We start from the raw sequence: 19,496 nt of genomic DNA, 5'->3' as shown, positions 1-19,496 counted from the left end.
GTGTTTGAATGTTTCTGGAAGCATTCCAGAGAACTTGGGTTAGATGGGCAGCATATACAGAAGGAGCAACGGAAGAATTACTGGCAGTGAAAAGCACCGGTACCGTTGTGGTGGTTATAAGAGCGAGCCCTTCTCAAAACCTTGCCGCAGTCCCCTTCGCAAAGTTTGGAGAGATGCGCGGAGAGAGACCTACCTTCAGCCTGCGCCCAGAGCGGAACCCTTTGTGCTACAGGAACGGTTTGCGGGAGGACGCCTTACGGGAGTGCTCCGCGGCGCTCTGGGGGGCCGGTTGCGATGTGAGACCCATGCATAGGGGGGCGGGCGGACCCCATTCAAAGAGGAGGGTGCTGCGCCATGTTTGCCGGGCTGCAGGACTTCGGAGTGGCTAACGGGGAAGACTTGAAAGAGACGCTGACCAACTGCACGGAGCCGCTGAAGGCCATCGAGCAGTTCCAGGTGCGTGGGCCTCCCTCCCTTCCGTGGCCCTGGAGGCTTAACCTTTGAGGCACCGGCTAGAGATGGTGTGGTTGCATCCTTGTGTTCCCGCGCGAGCCTCGTATAGAAAAGAAAGAAAGCTGCCTCTCGGAGCATGTGCAGAGTGCAATCACGCTTTCGCGTAGGAAACGGCCGTATGGCCATGCCCGGTGGTGGTTGTTTTTAAATGCAAACCGCATACAAAACAAAACAAACACCCAGTATGCAAAAATTGCTTTGGGGTGCAATTCAGGGCACACTTACCTAGGAATAGGTCCCGCTAAACTCAGTAGACGTGCGCAGGATCGTCCTGCAAGGGTATCTAACTCAGTACAGCATATCCTGGTTGGTGCAAGACCTTTTGGTACCTGAGGCAAACTGCAAAATAGTGCTTCTCCTGCTCACCAGGGAAACGTTGGAGGCGGGTGGGGATAAATATCTACAATGAGATCTGCTTCCCCAGTGGATTCTGCTACATGAGGCAGTTGCCTCATCTTGCCTTACGGGTGGGTGCAGCTCTTTGAAGGCTTCTCATCGCTTGTTGTTACACATCATTCTGCAACCTTCTGCATGCAGAACATCTGCTGTGCCACTTTAGTTCATAAAGCCCCTCACCCTGTAGCAGTGCAGAGCAGAGTACAGTGGTACCTCGGGTTAAGTACTTAATTCGTTCTGGAGGTCCGTTCTTAACCTGAAACTGTTCTTAACCTGAAGCACCACTTTAGCTAATGGGGCCTCCTGCTGCTGCCTCTCCGCCGGAACCCGATTTCTGTTCTCGTCCTGAAGCAAAGTTCTTAACCTGAGGTACTATTTCTGGGTTCGCGGAGTCTGTAACCTGAAGCGTCTGTAACCTGAAGTGTATGTAACCCGAGGTACCACTGTATGTTTATTCACATGTAAGATCCATTGACTGGTTAAACTTACTTCTTGGTCAGTGTGCTCAGAATCGCAACAGGTCTAGTTCAAGCTCAGAAAGTGGGGAATAGGAAGGGGATGTGAGCAGGATGAGCAACCCACCTGGACCCTGGAGAGCTTTTCAGAACTCTTCAGTGTGGTCAAGCACATGAAGGACATAATCTCCCAGTATGATCCCTCCGTAGAATCAGTGGCGTAGCGTGGGGGGTGCAGGGGGGGCCGGCCGCACCGGGCGCAACATCTGGGGGCTAGGGTTAGGGGGCGCAAATCCACGGGTTAGGGGGCGCAAATTACTTGCCTTGCCCCGGGTGCTGACAACCCACGCTACGCCACTGCGTAGAATGCAGCCTAAAGATCTAGTGTGCATTTACGGATAGTGTGCAGCCATACAGGGAGGTGTTTGACCAGCTGGGGAGGCAAAAGCGTCAGCTACCCATCACCATGTTCCTCTATAAGACACCAGCAGCATTACTATCAGCCCACAAGTGCATTTGACCTACAACCAAGCACTTTGGGGTACCAGTCCACTGCCCTTGTCATTGTTTCCACATTGTCCTCTAGCGATGAGGGAGACTGAGAGCCACAATTGCCACCAATCCTGCCTGTCTGTTGAGTGCTGCTGGGGTTTTTTTAATGGTTTTTCCAGGGTGTTTACTGGCTTTTCCAATGGGTGTTTCAATTATATGCGATTTGACATATGCATGCGGTACCCTGGAACTTTACCCCCTCGTAAATTGAGAGTTGCCTTAATTCAGAGAAGCAAATGTTGGACTCATGAAAAAGGTTGAACTTTTCCTGATGAAGAGCCAGTTTTGTCTGGAAACATGTTGCCATTATAAATCAATTTATCCACCTCATTACCAATTATCTGTGATTTGACCCTGAAACACAACAATTCATGTAATGGGCAGCGGTGAGTCAATAAACACTCTCCTTTGTTTGTGGAGGAGAACCCAGGCACTCCATGTGTGCTGGAAAAATACGGTTTTCATGATGCAGTGGTACTTCGGGTTACATATGCTTCAGGTTACAGACTCTGCTAACCCAGAAATAGTACCTTGGGTTAAGAACTTTGCTTCAGGATGAGAACAGATATCGTGCTCCGGTGACGTGGCGGCAGCAGGAGGCCCCATTAGCTAAAGTGGTGCTTCAAGTTAAGAACAGTTTCAGGTTAAGTACCGACCTCCAGAACAAATTAAGTACTTAACCTGAGGTATCACTGTACACTGTTTGCTATCTAGAATCTCTGAGCACCTTACTGGGGATTCACTGGGGTGCTCTTTTTCAGTCTTTCAATGCAGTCTTTCAATTTGTGATGTAAATTTTGTGTTCTGGGGTCCCATGGATTGTAGATGTAGAGAGCCACACTGGGGGTGACATTCAATTCATATTTGCTTTTAACTTGCAGGGTTTTAAAAAATGTAAATAACAGCAGCTGGAGGATAATTATCAAGACTACAGCGGGTACAGGGGGAAATTCAACCCTTTCATTCCCTGTAGTGGTTCTGAATAAAAATCCTTCCTCTGATGAGGTGATTCATGCTGACCAGTAATTTCCTTCTGGTTCTGATAGCACTTTCAGAAGGGGAATATTTTATCAGGAACACAGCAAGGAAGGGAAGGGTTAAAATCATGCACGCACACGCGTGCGCGCACACACACACTGCAATAGTCAAATGATACATTTGGCCTTTAGGTGTGTTGTTAGATGGGAGGTGGGGGTTTCCTTCAGACCCAGGATAACAGAAAAGTATTTCAGGAGAAAATCATAAGAGCCATTCTTCCTGACATGCTGCTTTCCTAGGCAGCTGGGAGATCTTCCATGTGAGAGCATTCAAACCTGAGTTTTCTTCATCTTCGGTTGAAAGCAGTCCAGTCAGGAAGAGCTGTACAACTCAAAACAACTCTATTGTGAACCTTGAGAGCCAGTGTGGTGTAGTGGTTAGGAGCGATAGACTCGTAATCTGGGTAACCGGGTTCGCATCTCCGCTCCTCCACATGCAGCTAGCTGTTGGGTGACCTTGGGCCAGTCATACTTCTCTGAAGTCTCTCAGCCCCACTCACCTCACAGAGTGTTTGTTGTGGGGGAGGAAGGGAAAGGAGATTGTTGGCCGCTTTGAGACTCCTTCGGGTAGTGATAAAGCAGGATATCAAATCCAAACTCTTCTTCTTGACAATTAAGTCTCTTTTGAGCAGGAATGGGAAACTTTGTCAATGCAAGGGCTGCTTTCCTTTCTGGTCAACCTTCTGGGGGCCACATGCCAGTGGTGGGCAGGGCCAGATGCAAAACTGAGTGGGACAAAAATTGTAAAAATTACCTTTGTACAGTAGACTAGTTTCTGCACACATTTGAACGCCCCTCTCCAATACAGTGGTGCCCCGCAAGACGAATACCTCGCAAGATGGAAAACCCGCTAGACAAAAGGGTTTTCCATTTTTGAGCTGCTTCGCAAGACGAATTTCCCTATGGGCTTGCTTCGCAAGACGAAAACGTCTTGCGAGTGTTCCGATTTTTTTTTCGCTCCCCCCCCTCTTCTAAGCCGCTAAGCCGCTAATAGCCTTTTAGCCGCTAAGCCTTTAATAGCCGCTAAGCCGCTAATAGCGCTAAGCCGCTAATAGGGTTGCTTCGCAAGATGAAAAAAACGTTAGACGAAGAGACTCGCGGAACGGATTAATTTCGTCTTGCGAGGCACCACTGTATGTAGGCAAGTAAGAGGCATTGTCAGATAGTAATAATTTATTACCTACCCTTTGCCATCAGGACCCAGGGGACACCGTAAGGAATTCTAAGGGCCAGATAGAGATCCCCAGAGTGCAGCCAGATAGAGATCCCCACCCTTTGCTTTAGAGATAGGAGATCTGCAGCATAATACCTTGACACAGTTTGTGTATGACATTGACAGACAGAAAATGGCATCCTCCTGCCCACTCTTCAGTCCGCCCTGCCATTCCTGGACCTCCACGGCACCCCCAGGCTTGAGTTCCACCAGTCTGTGTTTGATGAGCTGAGGGAGAAGCTGCTGGAGAGGGTCTCATCCATCGCCTCTGAAGGAAAGGTTGATGAAAGGTATGTTTGGAATACTTCTGTGGGGAAGGACATCTTCCTGTTCTTTTTGTAGTAGCGCTAAACATGTGGCACTGTGGGTTAAACCACAGAGCCTAGGACTTGCCAGTCACAAGGTCGGTGGTTCGAATCCCCACAATGGGGTGAGCTCCCGTTGCTCGGTCCCTGCTCCTGCCAACCTAGCAGTTCGAAAGCACGTCAAAGTGCAAGTAGATAAATAGGTACCACTCCGGCAGGAAGGTAAACGGCGTTTCCGTGCGCTGCTCTGGTTTGCCAGAAGTGGCTTTGTCATGCTGGCCACATGACCCGGAAGCTGGACTCCGGCTCCCTCGGCCAATAAAGCGAGATGAGCACCGCAACCCCAGTCGGCCACGACTGGACCTAATGGTCAGGGGTCCCTTTACCTTAAACATGTTCTGCATGCCTCTCTTGTCCCACACTCCAGATACAAGAAGCTGGAAGAACTCTTGGAGAAGAGCTTTCCTTTGGTCAAGGCGCCATCAATCCAACCTGTGGTGATGTGTGTCATGAAACACCTGCCCAAGGTACACTGAATCACTAGCATTCAATCTTTGGCATTGCCTGATTTTGGGGAAGGCTGCCTATGCCTAGAAATTGGTATTGGGCCTAGGATTCTGTATTCTCATGGGGATGGGGTGTAGCTCAGTGTCAGGAACATAAGAAGCTTCCTTATATGGAGTCTGGTTGAATTAGTCCATCTAACTTAGTATTGTTTATGCTGACTGGCAACAATTCTCCAGGTTTTCAGGCCAGAGTCTTTCCCAGCCCTTCCTGAAGATTCTGGGGATTGAACCTGGGACCTTATTTGTACAAAGCAGATGCTCTACCATTGAGCTGTGACCCTTCTAGAGCATCTGCTTTGCAAATATATCTGGAATGTCTTGAAAGGCAGCCAAGAAGTTTCTTTCATAGAAAATATAACAAGGCATTGCATCGCATAAAAAAATACAGCAGTAACTACAATAAAAAGTCAGTAACGTTAACAGTAAAAACTTGTGTGTATTACAAAGACCAGTTTTTGCCAGGCACAGGTGCCCCTTACTAATCTTCCAAGGCCAGAGAATTAAAATTAATGGGAAGCAGGTGGTTCCTCCTTCAAGATAGGAGGGGTGGGAGTTCACTGTCTTGAAGGTTCCATCAGTTGAGCATCATGATTGGTTACATCAAGTCATGGGTTTGGGGCCAGTTTTGCTTAAATCTGACGGGTTATCTTCCTTCTCGCGCTGTAGTTATGCTGCTGAATTGAAAACTGATACTCTGCGTAGCTGCGTAAGTGTTTGTTCAGTCGTTAGCCTGATAAGAAAGCTCTGGTGTTTTTTAAGCTTCCAAGTTACTTTACTTTGTGCTGTTACCATAAATCTTTTTTTAACCCTGTAACTTTCCTTTAATAGAACTTTAAAATATTTTTATATAGAAGTTTGTTCTTTTTTAATGTATTTTTATTGAAGATTTTCTTGATTTACAAAGGTATGTGCAATGTCTCTCACTCTCATATTTTTTTCCACGTAACGCTTTTTTTAAAAAAAAAAATCAGTTTCATTTGTTGAGACGTTAGGAAGAATAGGGGGAAAGAGGTGGAGGGGGGAAAGATGAGTGGGGGTGGGTGGGTGTTGATGTTTCTATTTTACTTAATATATGTGGGGTTTTGTGTCAGCGTTGCTTGTGTGGGTTCTCTGCTGTTCACTTGTGTTCCTTTGGTGGTGAGAGAGTTGGGGATGGCCTAGGGTGTGGCTGTTCATTTGTGGTTGGCTGTGGTGGTCTTTGTTTTCATGTGTGAGTAGGGTGTGTGTGTGTTTTGGATTAGGTTAGCCATATTGATTTGTATGCTGTTGGTGGATTTTTGTCATTGTCTTGTTGGGTTGTGTATGTGATAAAGGGGAGCCATACAGGGTGAAGGCATCTTCTATTTGTCCCTGTGTCAGTTTGTTTATTGGTTAATTTTTCTAGCAAGGCTGTTTCCCATACTATTTGGTACCATTGGTCCATGCTTATTCCTGACAGGTCTCTCCAGTGTCTGGTTATGATGTTTCTTGCTGCTGAGAGTAGGTGGGTTATGAGTTCTTTGTGGTGTAAGTGGGCATTATTGTCTTGGAAGATGTTTAGTAGGGCCATTTCTGGGGTGATTTCTAATACTTGCTTGGTTATTTTACATATTTCTCATATGACTGTTGTCCAGAATAGTTGGATTTTGGGACACTCCCACCCACCACATGTGGAGATATGTGCCTGTAGAGGTGCACCCCCTCCAGCATTTTGGTGAGGTTCCTGGGCATATTAGCACTAGTTTTCTTGATGTTAGGTACCACCTGTAGGTTATTTTCAGAGCGAGTTCTTTTCTTTTTACAGATAGGTAGCCGTGTTGGTCTGCCATAGTCAAAATAAAAAAATTCCTTCCAGTAGCACCTTAAAGACCAACCAAGTTAGTTCTTGGTATGAGCTTTCGTGTGTATCTGAAGAAGTGTGCATGCACACGAAAGCTCATACCAAGAAGTAACTTAGTTGGTCTTTAAGGTGCTACTGGAAGGAATTTTTTTCTTTTCTTTTTGTTGATATGGATTTAAAGGGGGGTTTAGACCACACTCTGGTCCATTGAGTGAGGTTAATCTTGTAACCTATGTCATCCTCTCATTGTTTTTTGATTGTGTCTAGGGAGTTTGTGGGATTTTGGAGTAGTATTTTGTATATTGCGGATACCATCCCCTTACCGTATCCCTTTGTTGTTAGGAGGAAGTTTTCGAAGGTTGTTAGGGGCCTAGTTGCTGCTGATTTTACTACTGGATTGTTTAAGAGGGCAAAGAAGTTTGTTCTTTGAGTTACTGGACCTACTCAGCTTGATTACGTTCCAGAGATGGTTCAGTCTCACAAACTCCATCAGAAGTTCTCAGTGATTGAGGTGGAGCAAAAGGAATCAGGCAGCCCTGCCTCCTTTCCTGAAAGTCAGCCAGCAAGTTTCCTTAAATAATAGTAATAACTAATTTGGAGTGTTGGAAGAGCATTGTGATAAAAATGCCAGCTCTTAAATGCAAAGGATGCTGTTACCAGGGTCTCATGAAGGGACCAACCTTATGATGAACTCTCACTGAAATTCTCTCCTAACTGTGTGTCTGGCCACAGGTGCCAGACAAGAAGCTGAAGTTGGTGATGGCTGACAAGGACCTGTACAAAGCATGTGCCGTGGAGGTGAAGCGTCAGATTTGGCAGGATAACCAGGCCCTGTTTGGTGACGAGGTGTCCCCTCTGCTGAAGCAGTACATCCTGGAGAAAGAAAATGCCTTGTTCAGCTGTGACCTCTCTGTCCTGCACAACTTCTTCAGCCCTACTCCCAAAATGAGGCGCCAAGGCGAGGTGAAGCCCAAGCACCCAGCGCATTGGTTTGAGCATTGAGGGTGGGAGTGGGAAACTGGGTTCTTTTAATAAATCGGGGGTGGGGAACCTTTTTCAGCTCATGGGCCAAATTCTCTTGTAGGTAGCCCTCTGGGGGCCACGTGCTATTGGTAGGCAGGGTAAGAGGCAAAAGTGGGTGGAGCAATGAATTTTACCTTTGCACAGTAGGTTTGTTTCTGTGCACACACTCACACCCCAGCTCTGTCCTCCATCCGTGCAAGCAAAAGGCTATATCGGAGTTCAGAGACGCATTCCAGCCAAGTGGAAGCGCTTGAGGGTGCAAAGCAGAGCCAGTTGAAGGGTGTGGCCTGGAGAGAGTCCTGAGGACCAGATAGTTTATAGCTGCATTTTGCCCCTGGGTGTTCCCCAGCCCTGTAATAACTGGTGAGCCCTAGTATCAGACTCAAGATTTGAAAGATCAAATATCAACCCCTTCGACCTCAAGACTCCCTGAGTGACTCTCAGCCAGTTCCTATCTCACTTAGGCTACCCTCCCTCTTAGGGTTGTTGTGAGGATAAAATGCAGTGAGGGGAGGTTATATATGCTGCTGTGATGTTATTGAGTTAGATTAGAAGGATGACCTGTTAAATATTAAATGAATAATTTGTGCTCTGCTCTGAAGCTTGCAGAGTGATGTGGGGGCCAAATCTCAAAAAGTGTGATATAGAGGATTAGAGCACTAGACAAGGACTGGGGAGAGACCTGGGTTCAAATTCCCTACTGAGAGAACCTAAATGACTCAACGTTGCTGCCGTGATTTTAAGCCCCGGTGTTCCCCATTAGAACGTTTGGGTGATGCTCCAGCCTCAGGTTTCTTTTCTGTCTTTGGGATTGAAGGTGGTCCAGAAGCTCACCCAAATGATTGGGAAGAACGTGAAACTCTACGACATGGTGCTGCAGTTCCTGCGGACTTTGTTCCTGCGGACACGCAATGTCCATTACTGCACGTTGCGGGCAGAGCTCTTGATGTCACTGCATGACCTAGATATCAGCGAGATCTGCTCGGTTGATCCCTGTCACAAGGTATGGGTGCAAGGACTCAGGTGCATGCAGTTGTGGGGGGTGCCCCCAGTTAGAAACAAGACCTCTTAACTCCTTGTCGTCTTTTCAGAGGGGTGGAGCAACTCCCCAAGGAGGCAAAGTTACAATAGGCCAATACAGACAGTTCAGAACACATCTTTCCACAATGGTTAATTGATGTCTGATTTCCCACGGTTTATATGATTACATTCATTTCTGTTGAAAACCATGTTGATATTTTTTAATGGAAGAATACATAAATTTTTTTATAAACAATAAATAAATAAATAAATTTGGGGCTTTTTTAGTTCAGAGAAAAGACAATGACCTGCTCTGAGACCCCACAGCTAATTCTCCCCTGGTCTCCTCTCTGGTCCAAGTAGGACCAATTCAGCCAGCTAGCCCTGGGGGTTATGTAATGCTTATTTCCCCTAAATTGATTTTTGAATTTTATTGTTATTCATGTTCTTATACTGTATTTTATGCTGCTTTTATAATTGTTTTAAATTTGTTGTTAGCCACCCTGAACCCGGTTTTTGAACCGGGAAGGGCGGGGTAATAATAAAAAAATTTATTATTATTATTATTATTATTATTATTATTATTATTATTAAGTAAGAGGCAATGTGTTGGAAGTAGATGGTTGTTTTTTAAAATGCACAGTATGGAGAAAGAGAAAATTTCAGAGGCCTTGTGGGCAGCAGGGAGAGATCTTGAGAAGGCCGCCATCCTCAATGGCACCACATGTTGGCACAACCTTGCTGCAATGGTCTCTTGTCTGTTCCTTAGGAAAGGAAATTAACCTGTGTGTTCTCTAAGGGTGAGTGTCCCCACAGAGTGTGCTAAATCTTTTGCTTCTTTGGCAGTTCACCTGGTGCCTGGATGCCTGCATTAGAGAGAGGTTTGTGGACAACAAGAGGGCCAGAGAGCTGCAAGGCTTCCTTGATGGCGTGAAGAAAGGACAAGAGCAAGTCCTGGGGTGAGTTGCTGCAAATCAGGTGGTCCAGCCTTGCTTCTTTTTTTTTGTTTGTTTGTTTTAAAAAAAATATTTATTAGAGCTTCCAATTTTTTACAAACAAAAAGAAAAAAAGCAAACATAAAAACAAAAACACATAAATTTCACAACTTATTTTCTAATAACATATTTCCCCGACCTCCTCATACCTCCCCTTCTTGTATACCCAGTTCATTTTATTTATACAGCAAATCCTTATCTCAAAGCATTACAGCTTGAAAAAAGAAAGAAAAGAAAATACCTTATTTTTCCTCCAACATCTTAAGTTATTATATCTTTAAATAAAAGAAAACCATTTTATCAAATTCCTTTAACCATTACAGCTAGAAACCGCTTAATTTCAATCCAACATCATTCAACATTCCTTAATTTTACAATATTTTTGTAGATAGTCCTTAAATTTTTTTCCAATCTTTTTCTGCCGACTCTTCTCCCTGGTCACGGATTCTGCCAGTCATTTCTGCCACCAGCCTTGCTTCTTTCTCTGTACAGAGTGTCACTCCATTTTCATAGAGAGGGAAAAACTCATTTAATTAGCACCAACAGATTTCACAGTGTGGGTTCACCAGGTTTTGAGTTACCCACACGAATCTGAGACTGGGTGTTAAAGGAATTAATATTTTGAAAAGGGTTGTGGTAGGAGTGGAAATATTCCTGAGGGGAAGGCACAATGTTCCATCACCTGTTTTGGTAGTAACGTGTTTTTGGAAAGGGGAACTTGTGACTCCTTCAGATATTCCTGGACTATTACTAATGTACTGTCTGCCCTTCACCAACAAATCCCAGGTCAGGTTACAACAATTTAAAATTCAGAATTAAAAATGGTTATAACAGATTTACAGCCACAGGAATATTGGGGGGGGGGGGCTGGAAAAAAATACATCTTGTGTGTCAAAGGCCAGGATAAAGAGGTGCAAAATTTGATAGCCAAGTTGCTCACCTGGGCAAAATGAGTTGAGCTTATAACACCCATCCTGGCCTGATTGCACTGGCTGCCAATTAGTTTCGAGGTCCAATTCCAGGCTCAGGATCTCAATACCTTAAGGACCTCCTCTCCCCCTACAAACTGACTCAGACCCCACGCTTGTCTTCCAAGGCCCTTCTCTGTGTTTTATTATTATTATTATTATTATTATTATTATTATTATTATTATTCTGTGTGATTGTGTTTTTAATGTTGTATGTTACCCCGGGATCTTCGGATAAAGGGTGGTACATAAATTGAACAAATAATACATAATAATCTTCAGCATTTGCCAGAAGTTGCATGATGAAGGTACCAGCTGCACCTCTGTGGGGAGGGAATTCCATAACGTATGGGCTGCCGTAATGATGCCCTCCCCTGGGCCACCACCCTAAACTACCCTTAGTTTTAAAAATACTTTTATTAATATTATAGTATTATACTTGGTAGCCAAGATACATCAAGCCAGCTTGTTTGTCAAGAAAAAAAGAAATCAAGTAGTTAGGGAAAGGGAAATGACATTTGAAGGAGAAAAGGGACAGCATAGCAAAATCTTCTGAGAGAGGTTGAACTACCAAGAGGCCTCCCTCTGCTGAACTTAACATCCTAAAGACTACAACTCCCATCATCCCTGCCCACTGGCCATGCTGGCTGAGGCTGATGGGAGTAGGAGTCCTACCACATCTTCAAGGCCACCACTGTTATAGAGGAGTTGTGTTTGAGCTGTATTTATTGAATTTATATACCTCCCGATACCCGAAGGTCTCAGGATGATTCACAGAACAAAATCATAATATAAAACCACAAAATATATAATCAAAAACAATAACACTCCCCCCCCCCCGGGAAAAAAACCCACATTTTAAAAGGGCATAGGATGTCAATCAGATCAACCAAAGGTCTGGTTAAAAAGGAATACTTTTGCCTGGTGCCTAAAGGTGTATAATGAAGGCGCCAGGCAAACTTCCCTGGGGAGAGCATTCCATGGACAGGGAGCCACTGCAGAGAAGGCCCGTTCTTGTGTTGCCACCCTCCAGACCTCTCGAGGAGGAGGCACACGACGAAGGGCCTCAGAAGATGATCTCAGGGTCTGAGTAGGTTCATATGGGAAGAGGTGGTCCTTGAAGTATTGCAGTCCTGAGCCATTTAAGGCTTTATAGGTCAAAGCCAACACTTTAAATTGGGCCCGGAAACTAATTGGTAGCCAGTGCAGTCAGACCCAGATCTGTGTAATATGCTCAAACCGTCTTGCTCTGGTATGCAACGTGGTTGCTGAATTCTGCGCTACCTGAAGTTTCTGAACTGTCTTCAGAGGCAGCCCTACGTATAATGCATTGCAGCAATCTAACCTGTAGGCCTTTAGCTGAAGATCATTGATTGCCCATAAGTAGGCTGGCGCTGAGAAGCCAGCAGAGCATCTCTTTTTAAAAAGCTCATTTACATGTGATTAAAAAGTGTCCTTTTTAATCTGGGAGTCTGAGAACTCCCAGTTGCAATACCTGTTTAATTAAATGGAAGGTACGCCTGGTAACATTCACATTTACAGAGAGATCTTCCTCCATATTTTCAAAGGCTACATATGTAGATGGCTACAATAATATCATTATTATTTGACGGACTTTCTGGCTTTCAAAAGGAGCCAGAATAATAATTTTGTGTGAGCAAACCTATTTCAGTTGTGGGCCTATGTGTTTGATGTGCTGTTACTTTCTGTCCACCTTACCCCAACAGGGATTTATCCATGATACTGTGTGATCCGTTTGCCATCAACACCTTGGCTCTGAGCACCATCCGCCACCTGCAAGAACTGATTGGGCAGGATATGTTACCCAGGGTGAGTGAGACATTGTTGGCCTCCCAGATAGTCAGCAACTGAAGGCCCCAGGATCACATCTCCACCCCACCCCCCACCCCCACAAGTGTACCATTCCATCTTCCCCAGTTGCCAAGAGAAATGTGCAGAAGACTTGCATAGCAGTCTGTAGTCAGAATGGGGATCTGGCCTGACTGACCACTGTGGGATACAGGATGCTGGACTATATGGGAACATAGGAAGCTGCCTTATTGGTCCATCTAGCTCAGTGTTTGCCTACGCTGGCTGGCAGCTGCTCTCCAGGATTTCAGGCTGAGGACATTTCCAGCCCTACCTGAAGGTGCTTTAGATTGAGCCTGGGACCTTCTGCGTGCATGAAAGATGCTCTTCCCTTCCAACAATAAAGCCTTTGATCTGATATCCTGCAGGACTCTAAAAGTTCTTTAGGATTTGAAAAGGGTGCTGATGAGTTATTTTGCTATTCTTGAATTTTCAGGAAAGCCCCGATCTTCTGCTTCTCCTGAGGATGTTGACACTGGGACAGGGAGCCTGGGACATGATTGACAGTCAGATCTTTAAGGAACCCAGAATGGTAAGAGTGCCCGTGTGCATCACTTTGAGCTGCCTGTGATGCTTAAGATTTAATTCTCGCTTAGAGTGTCACGCTGTAGAAGAGCTGGACCTCTCCAGACACGTATGGCTGCGAGTGCTTCTCCCAGGTCTGGGCTGGACATCAGTAATGATTGTGTAGGCCAGAGATAGGAGATGTGGTTGTGTGCAAGCTGGAGTGTAATGGGTTTAGGGGTTGCTCGTGCGTAAGTTGCCGCCACTCCTGGCTAGGTTACCTGGTTAAACCCTTTCTGATTGAACAGCCTCCAGCATCGTGACTGTCTCAGTCGCTGGCAGAATCCGTCAGTGGGCGTTTCTTGAACTTCTTTCAGCACAAAAATTCTTTGACGCCTAGTCTCTGCCTAGTCTCCCTGCGTGGAAGCCTTCTGCGCAGGGAGGGTGTGGGCAGCGGAGGACCCGTACTCTCTCCGCTGGTCTCCGGCGAGGAGTCTTGGAGCCTCCTCTCCGATTCCCCCATCTGCCCCCCTTCTCCACTGGTGTTACGCTGATTTAATTCCCCAGCAAATGGGCTGCCCCTCTCCCTACTGGGACCCTCTCCGGCATCCCTCTGGAGCCTTCCCTCCGCGTCTAGCTCTGATGGCAGTTCCCTGACATGGAGGTACAGCACTAGATTTGAGAGACAGGGCAGGTAGCAAGGGAAATCAGGAGGGAGAAGAGAGAATCTACAAAGGAGCAGAGGAGTGGCCCATTTAGCTCAGTATTGTCTGTACTGACTGGCAGTGGTTCTCCAGGGTTTCAGATGAGGGATACTCCCAGCCCTACATGGAGATGCCAGGGATTGAACCTAGGACCTTCTGCATTCAGAGCAGGTGCTCTGCCACTGAGCCACTGCCGTTCCCCATGTGACACTTCTGCATAGCTTCTAAATGAGAAAAGTTGCTCAGAGTGGCAGCCCAGACTTAGCAAATCTGCTTTACAGGGCCTGTTGCTTCTCCATCGGTTTGAAAGGTCATCTGTTTTCAGGCTGTAGGGCAGGGGTTGGGAACCTGTGACCCAGATGCTGAACTACAGCTTCCATCACCCTGGACCATAAGCCATGCTGACTGATGGGAGTTAAGAGTCCCACAGCATTTGGAAACCCACAGGTTCCCACCGTCCCTGCCTTCCATTTTCTGACCATTGACCCTCACTTTCCTTCTCTGCTCCTCAGGAAGTAGACTTGATTACCAGGTTCCTACCACTGTTGATGTCTTTCGTGGTGGATGACCACACGTTCACCGTTGACCAGAAGCTGCCTTTGGAAGACAAGGGCCCAGCAACTTACCCCACCACAATCCCAGATTTATTTCCCAAGTGAGTCATATCGAACACTGAAGCGTCTTGCCATTTAAGTCCTCTTTGTGAGCAAAGCAGTGGAGGTGTGTCCAAAAAGACCCATAAGGAAGGGAACTAACTCCGTGGCCAGAGAAAGTGGAGAGCTATTGGGGGGGGGGAGAGACCATAACGGGTTGAAGTAATCTGTTTCCTGTCGCTCTAGCCAGAAGAGAGCTTTAGGCTCCATCCCACCTCCAGGGATGGCTCCACATTTGAGGAGGCTGTGGCCTCTAGTGTTGAACTCATTCACTGGAGATTTTTAACTAGAGGTTGGCTGGCCATCTGTTAGGGATTTTTTCGCTGTGATTCCTGCAATCCAACTCTGCAATTATATGATTCTATGAATCTAACATGTATGTGCAGCCAGTGCTTCCTTCAGTTGGCTGGGCTTGGAATCTCTGGCTTGCATCTGAGTTAATCTTCCCAATTGTTTTCAAGGGCATCTACTCTGAGTAGGACCAGCATGGGACACCACCAGTTCTCTCTTAAACTCCAAAGATGCTTGTAGCTAGAGCAATGAAAGTTTGAATCCAATTCACTCTGTTCATTCCTGGAAATAGTGGGGAATGGCAGCTTAAAACTCTTTTGCACCCTAGATTTCTGCAAGAGCACCGGATCGCCTGCGAGATTGGGCTCTACTACGTGCTTCACATCACTAAGCAGAGGAACAAGAATGCTCTTCTCCGGATGCTCCCCGCCCTTGGTAAGTTGCCCTTCCAAAGGATCTGCCGTTCGGCCCGGACACTTCGGTCCAGTGCCAAGTGCCAAACTTTTAGAAGACATCTAAAGGCAGCCCTGTTTAGGGAAGCTTTTAATGTTTAATAGGTTATTGTATTTTAGTGTTCTGTTGGAAGCCGCCCAGAGTGGCTGGGAAAACTCAGCCAGATGGGTGGGGTATAAATTATTATTATTATTATTATTATTATTATTATTATTATTATTATTATTATTATTTTATTACTACTACTACTACTATCTCCCTCCTTTGTTTCCCAAACAGTTGCCTGCAGAACCGAGCGATATTGCCAACTCAGTTTTACTTAGAGTAGACCCCCCCCACCCCACCCCAATGAATGGGCCTGAGTTAGTCACATCCATCATGTTCAGTGTGTCTGTTCTGAGTAGGATTAGATTTTGGCTACAACCCAGAACAACCAGATACAAGAGAGCTAGCATACAGTCTCAGAGTTGGTTGCATATGGCTCAGTACAACTTAGAACATGTCACACATAAAGAGAGGGATCCTGCCTTGGTCCTTCCGTGTGCAAGGTGGATGCTTCGGCCCTTCCCTGATCTGCCTGGGAGAAAGGTGGGATAGAAATGTGCCTGGTAAAAAGGATTGCCTCTCAGGATCACCTGGGGATTCTCTGTTGCTGCTTTGGTCCTGCAGGGGAGACATTCAATGATCTGGCCTTCGGTGACATCTTCCTGCACCTGTTCACCAGCAACCTCACCCTCCTCAGCGATGAGTTTGCTCAAGAGGAGTTCTGCACTAGCCTTTTTGATGACTTCTTCCTCCCCACCTGCTTGAGGTACTGTCCTTTTCTGAAACAGCCTCACATGGCTCTCAGTGAGAGAATTTGCAGGCAATGGCCTTACTATTAGGCTGGTGCTGTCATTGAACTGGGCTGTATTCAATCTACTGTTTGTAATGCCCGCAAAAAGCTTTTGTTTGTTTATTTAGGCAAGCCTACCTGATTATGCTGTTTTGTTGGGCGATTTTTGGTTTTTTAAAAAAACTGAGATTGTATCTATTTTTTCATAAATGTTATCTACCTTTAAAAAAAAAGTTCAATTTTATTAGTATTTTCTTAAGAATGTTCTATATTTTCTTCTGCAAGCCATTTTAGAGGGTTTGGGGTTTGACCAGCCCCCTCCACAATAAGAGACACCTGCTCCCCACTAAAGCAATGTACCCAGAGGGAACAGATGGGGAGTGGACTGCCCAACCCCCCAGCCAAGAGTCCTTCAGCTCTAGGCATTTCATCTCTTCTGCTACTTAACAGGAAGGAGAATGTACATAGACACGTACTGAGGCTCCTGCTTCACCTCCACCACAAGGTGGCACCTGCCAAGTTGGAGTTCCTGCAGAAGTCACTGGAGCCTCCCAAGCAGGTAAAGTGGTGGTGGGGATATGGAGTGAACATAAGTACCACAGTCATTTGTTTTGCCCTGAATGATTTTCTTGGAAGGCACGCTATGCTTTGAACCGGAAGCCATATCTGGATTTGTACACATGGACACAGACACTTCTGGTAGGGACCCTCAGACCCCACCCTGGGATCTAATGTGGCGTTCCAGGTCTTTCTATATGGGCCTCGCAACTATCACCAGCCACACCTTTCACTCATCCTGCTTTGTACCTGAAAGGGGTGAGACCTTTGGTGTAGAGGTAGCTGTTACCTTGGAAGAATCTGAGACTGGTGGGAGGTGGGTTCTGAATCCAGGAGGTACCACTTCAGGCTACCTGATTGGCAAGCTCAAACTTTGCATTGTGGCCTGCATTTATCACCAGTGGACCTTCCTGTCTCGGATGGTCACTCCTCTGTGTCAGATCTAGCTCAGTATTGTCTTCCCGGACTGACGGTGGCTCCCCAGGGTTCCAGACAGGGAGTCTTTCCCAGCCCTACCTGGAGATGCCAGGGATTGAACCTGGGAACTTCTGCATGAAGCAAATGCTATACCACTAAGGACACGGTGCAATCCATACCACATAAACTTGAGAGTAAGGGAATGGTGCAGTCTTTCGGGCCGTAGAGTTCAAAACCTAAATTCAAGGCCACCTGCCTTAATGGAGGATACAGAGGAGCGGGGAAAGGATGCAGAGAAAATAGCCTCATGTACAAAGGTGCAATTTGCATTCACTCAATGCCCCCGATCCATAGGTTCCCCCACTCCTAAAGGAGAGTTTCATTGACTGTCAGACATACCATTCTCTCCTCGGCAACGTTTCCAGGTCCGCCTTCCTTGGTGCCATTTGCTTTATTCATAATTTTGCATGGTCCCCCAGCTCAACAACTAAACACAGCTGATGGATAAACACACCTTTGAAAGTGTGTGTGTATGTGTTTAAACAGACAGCCTACAAGAAATAGTGGGAAGAAATGCTAGTAACAGCTAGAGTTAAAGTGTGATTTAACAGCTTCAGGTTTTGAGGTTTCTTCACCTTTCTAAAACTTGTGTTTTTGTCGGGCAGAGTGGAGAAGCCTTGAAGGAGCTTTACAACCAGCTCATTGAGAAACTGGAACTCCGCAAGCCCAGCCCTGTCCAAGGCGCCGCCGAAACCCCAACTGTGGACTTGCCCCTGCCAACAGCGGCTCCTCCACCCTCACTCTAGGCTGCGCTTCCCCGAGCCTATACGACAAAGTTTATTGTGTTGATCTCCTAGCAGAGACCAGACCCACGTCTTGATGCTTGAAACACTCCAGTCATAACCTTTCGCCTGTTTTTCGGATTGGGGTTGCCAAATCTCATCTGGCCTGTTGCCCCAGAAGACAGCTCTGCCCTCAAGATTGCCTTCTAGGGCAAATTTGATACAGCTGTCCTTATTTGATTTGTAAACTGCTTTGGGGGTATAAAAAATAAATATAATAGCTGTAATAATAATAATGGATTTGGTATTATGGGGAGAGGAAACTGACCATGTATGTACCGTATTTTTCGCTCTATAGGACGCACTTTTCCCCCTTCAAAAATGAAGGGGAAATGTGTGTGCGTCCTATGGAGCAAAGACGCCATAGCCCCGCGACCCTCTCCCGACTGGAGAGGTGACACGCGGCTATGGCAGGAACCTCTACAGCCCCATGTTACCTCTCCAGCCGGGAGAGCACGCGCACGGGGCTAAAGCAGCCCCCCGCGACCCTCTCCCGGCTGGAGAGGTGACGTGCGGCTATGGCAGGAGCCTCTATAGCCGCGGGTCACCTCCCCAGCCGGAAGAGTGCGTGCGGGGAGTGTCTGCAAGCCTCGCGCACCCGGCAGGAGGTCCCACCGGGTGCGCGAGGCTTGGGGCGGCAGCGGACTGCTTGCGCGCACCTAGAAGCTTGGGGCGGGCTGAGCTCAGCACGCCCCAAGCTCCTGGTGTAGCGCAGCGATCCGCTAGCCCTGGGAGAGGCCCGCGGCTCTCCCAAGGCTAGCGGACTGCTTGCGCGCACCTAGAAGCTTGGGGCGCGCTGAGCTCAGCACGCCCCAAGCTCCTGGTGTAGCGCAGCGATCCGCTAGCCCTGGGAGAGGCCCGCGGCTCTCCCAAGGCTAGCGGACTGCTTGCGCGCACCTAGAAGCTTGGGGCGCGCTGAGCTCAGCACGCCCCAAGCTTCTAGGTGCGGGCAAGCAGTCCGCTGCCGCCCCAAGCCTCGCGCACCCGCAGGGACCTCCTGCCGGGTGCGCGAGGCTTGGGGCGGCAGCGGACTGCTTGCGCGCACCTAGAAGCTTGGGGCGGGCTGAGCTCAGCACGCCCCAAGCTCCTGGTGTAGCGCAGCGATCCGCTAGCCCTGGGAGAGGCCCGCGGCTCTCCCAAGGCTAGCGGACTGCTTGCGCGCACCTAGAAGCTTGGGGCGCGCTGAGCTCAGCACGCCCCAAGCTTCTAGGTGCGGGCAAGCAGTCCGCTGCCGCCCCAAGCCTCGCGCACCCGCAGGGACCTCCTGCCGGGTGCGCGAGGCTTGGGGCGGCAGCGGACTGCTTGCGCGCACCTAGAAGCTTGGGGCGGGCTGAGCTCAGCACGCCCCAAGCTCCTGGTGTAGCGCAGCGATCCGCTAGCCCTGGGAGAGGCCCGCGGCTCTCCCAAGGCTAGCGGACTGCTTGCGCGCACCTAGAAGCTTGGGGCGCGCTGAGCTCAGCACGCCCCAAGCTCCTGGTGTAGCGCAGCGATCCGCTAGCCCTGGGAGA

The 19,496-nt window shown here is 47.5% G+C and overlaps 1 protein-coding gene across 2 annotated transcripts; it reads left to right on the top strand.

Annotated features, from left to right (window-relative positions):
* The first annotated feature begins 256 nt into the window (after window positions 1-256).
* On the top strand, window positions 257-18,270 carry LOC308579023 (negative elongation factor B-like). 2 transcript variants are annotated; one of them, XM_081179769.1, is made up of 13 exons: window positions 257-456; window positions 4,293-4,456; window positions 4,899-4,998; window positions 7,589-7,819; window positions 8,697-8,882; window positions 9,746-9,858; window positions 12,590-12,692; window positions 13,168-13,263; window positions 14,452-14,594; window positions 15,212-15,318; window positions 16,006-16,147; window positions 16,622-16,730; window positions 17,812-18,270. In XM_081179769.1, the coding sequence occupies exons 1-13, from the start codon at window positions 355-357 to the stop codon at window positions 17,950-17,952; spliced, it is 1,737 nt and encodes a 578-aa protein (XP_081035895.1). In that variant the 5' UTR covers window positions 257-354; the 3' UTR covers window positions 17,953-18,270. The 2 variants fall into 2 exon arrangements, with proteins under 2 accessions (XP_081035895.1, XP_081035896.1); XM_081179770.1 differs by lacking the exons at window positions 257-456; window positions 4,293-4,456; window positions 4,899-4,998 and adding an exon at window positions 5,012-5,743.
* The last annotated feature ends 1,226 nt before the right edge of the window (window positions 18,271-19,496 follow it).

This window comes from Podarcis bocagei (assembly GCF_964188305.1).
Source record: "Podarcis bocagei genome assembly, chromosome: Z".
Taxonomy (NCBI): Eukaryota; Metazoa; Chordata; class Lepidosauria; order Squamata; family Lacertidae; genus Podarcis; species Podarcis bocagei.
This window is presented reverse-complemented; position numbering and strand designations above follow the sequence as displayed.

Bases quoted from the DNA above. Each gene is read 5' to 3' on its own strand.
- LOC308579023 (XM_081179769.1), top strand. From the start codon at position 355: ATGTTTGCCGGGCTGCAGGACTTCGGAGTGGCTAACGGGGAAGACTTG. The intron at 8,883-9,745 runs GTATGGGTGCAA...CTTCTTTGGCAG, and splicing joins CGGTTGATCCCTGTCACAAG to TTCACCTGGTGCCTGGATGC. The intron at 13,264-14,451 runs GTAAGAGTGCCC...TCTGCTCCTCAG, and splicing joins TCTTTAAGGAACCCAGAATG to GAAGTAGACTTGATTACCAG.